The sequence below is a fragment of the Zeus faber genome (genome assembly GCF_960531495.2).
Source record: "Zeus faber genome assembly, chromosome: 19".
NCBI lineage: Eukaryota > Metazoa > Chordata > Actinopteri > Zeiformes > Zeidae > Zeus > Zeus faber.
In genome coordinates, this window is record NC_137206.1 from 14,573,953 (window position 1) to 14,576,452 (window position 2,500).

Below are 2,500 nucleotides of genomic sequence, written 5' to 3' on the forward strand. Positions count from 1 at the left end.
ATTTTTTTAATGAACTTGACTTTAATTTCACATGTTGTATGTAACGGCCTGATTCAGACTCATTCTCCCATTCACACTCGCAATTGTCCTAACATGTAAACAAAGACCCGGTCCTCGGCGAGGAAGCGCGACAGACATTGTCAACACCTCCATTACGGATGTAACGTCAACAAATATTGTTTGGCCGTTTCCAAGGTTGCGTTCACCTCCGTGTACGGGCGCCTGCGTTCATCAGTCGGCGGCGAATCAGAGCGTGTGTTGACAAACGAGCTTAATTTACCCTAACCAAAGTATGATTAATTGGAAGTGTCAAGGTATGAAGTCACAAATGACAGCACGCCTTTGGAATAACCACAACCGGCGCACGTGTTTGTGTGTTTTGTGTGTGTGTGTGTGTGGGGTTGTGTGGAGAGGAAAGCGAGAGAGAAGAAAAGAGAGGGAGGGCGAGCGAGAGAGGTTTGCTAATTCATTACGAGGTGTTGTCAGGAAGTGTGACAATAAGTTGTTTGTGCTGAGTAGTCGATGAGCGCCGTGCGTCCCTCAGCCTCCTTGTAAACTCAATCAACTGGAGTGAGGGAGCGCACGGCTCGGAGCAAAGGGAGGAGGGGGGGGGGGGAAGAAAAACAAAAAACTATTTTGGGGCATCAAGAAGAGGTTGCTCTTTGTCTGGCAACACAAATTGGGGTGACACAAGAGCGAAAAGTACTGTAATGGCCATTCTAGTGTATGAGTGTGCTTTGCTTACTTGTGTGTGTGTGTGTGTGTGTGTACGTGTGCGTCTGCGTGTGAGCGTGCATGTGCGTTTTGTCTTTGTTTCAGGTTTTATGTGTGTGTGTGTGTGAGTGTGTGTGTGTGTGTGAATCTTGTGTCCTTGAAGTGATTGCTGAACACGGCGACATGTTCGACACTCCAATCAACGGGTTAGTAGGAGACGAATGGGTTGAGGGAAACAAAAAAACAAAACAAAAAAAAACAAAACAAAAAAAAAAAAAACCCAGAATGAAATATTCATAAAAAGAGGTGGCGGAGCAGTGTCTGTGTACAGGAAGGAAGAAGGGAAGGAAGGAAGGGCAGATGGAGGATGGAAGTAAGGATGGGTGGATGGAGAAAGGGGGGGACAAAGAATGCAAGAAGGACGGAAGGAAGGGTGGATAGAGGAAGAAAGTAATAAAAATAGCACTGTCACAGAGACTCTGGGACATCATTTATCTTTGCTGGCTCTCACACACCTGGACGACAAGAACAACAACAATTTGAAGTCGCCACTTTTTATTGCACCAAATAAGAACTATTAGATAGCCTCCGCACCACCTGCCAGGGTAAGAGAACTGACAACTTCCAACATTTTAGGCCTAAAGTAGATATGAAAAATGCGACTAGATTAGAGAAGAATGTTTGGCGATTCTACAGGAACAAATAGGAGGGTTGATAGTGAAGTCTTCGAGGGAAAGTGAGGACATCTCTGACGTCCCATCTACATCTCTTGATATAAGACAAAAAAAAGCACTTACGGGTCTGAGTAGGTAGGCCAGGCTGGTGTCTTGTATGATCAGCAGGGGAAGCTGCGTGATGGACAGAGCGTGGTACATGGTCTCCACCGACGCCATGGTCTGGTCCAGCCTGCCCGCCAGGCCACCCAGCGTCACAATGGCGTCCACCTGAGAGAGCGAGAGAGAGAGAGAGAGAGAGAGAGAGAGAGAGAGAGAGAGAGATGTGAAAAAAACAGGTTCTGAGTTTTCATATCGCAGAGAAACACTCTTAAAACAGCCAAAATTATGTTGTGTTCCTCAATTTCATTGCCTCGGGCCTTCCTTTATCTCAGTAAGAAGCAAAATAGCTTTTGGTTCTTCGTGTTATACCGTATAGTTCTTCATTTAATTACCTGGAAGAAGATGTAATCAGTTGCCAACTCAGGCACTACGGAAGCGGTTTGCTCGACACCGTCCAAAGACTCGCGGCATGTTGTCGGTGGAGTTAACTGTCGTTTTGTTGCAAAGTGGAGTGGACAGTGGAACGCTTCCCTTCGCTCGCTGATACAATCATCCCTCCCGTCAATTGATTTTTCCTAGAGGCGAGCCAGACTTGTAAACCAACTTTCAACTCCTCCACTGGCAACTAAGAAACACTTTTTTGCTTTTAAATTCCAAATGAACAAGCGCCCGCGCTCGCGCCCGCACACGCACACACACGCGTATATATCATTTTGTTTTCAAGTTGTCACAGTTCAGAATGTGGTCGTAAACGAGAGGCAAAACAAGGATAAAACAGGAAATGAAAATTGTTGTTGTGAAACGTTTCCAGGCTCCCCTGGAAGCAGGTGAGTCCACTGAGACACTTGGGCATATGGAGGACAACGTGGGATAGATATCACAGAGACGGATGTCTTTGGCATAATAACAGTTATTCCCGTGCGTGTGTTTCTGTGTTGTGTGTCATATTACAACATGGGAGGGAGGCCCCTACTTAACCGCTCAGAAACATTTCCATTTTTCTCCTACCA

At 46.0% G+C, this 2,500-nt stretch overlaps 1 protein-coding gene across 1 annotated transcript in view; it reads right to left on the bottom strand.

Moving 5' to 3' along the window:
* The window catches only part of tpk1 (thiamin pyrophosphokinase 1), a 78,719-nt gene that overhangs the window by 27,707 nt on the left and 48,512 nt on the right, over positions 1–2,500 (bottom strand). Inside the window, exon 8 of the mRNA XM_080019925.1 lies at positions 1,512–1,658. Coding sequence (XP_079876051.1) covers positions 1,512–1,658 — 147 coding nt within the window. The remainder of the gene's footprint in view (positions 1–1,511; positions 1,659–2,500) is intronic.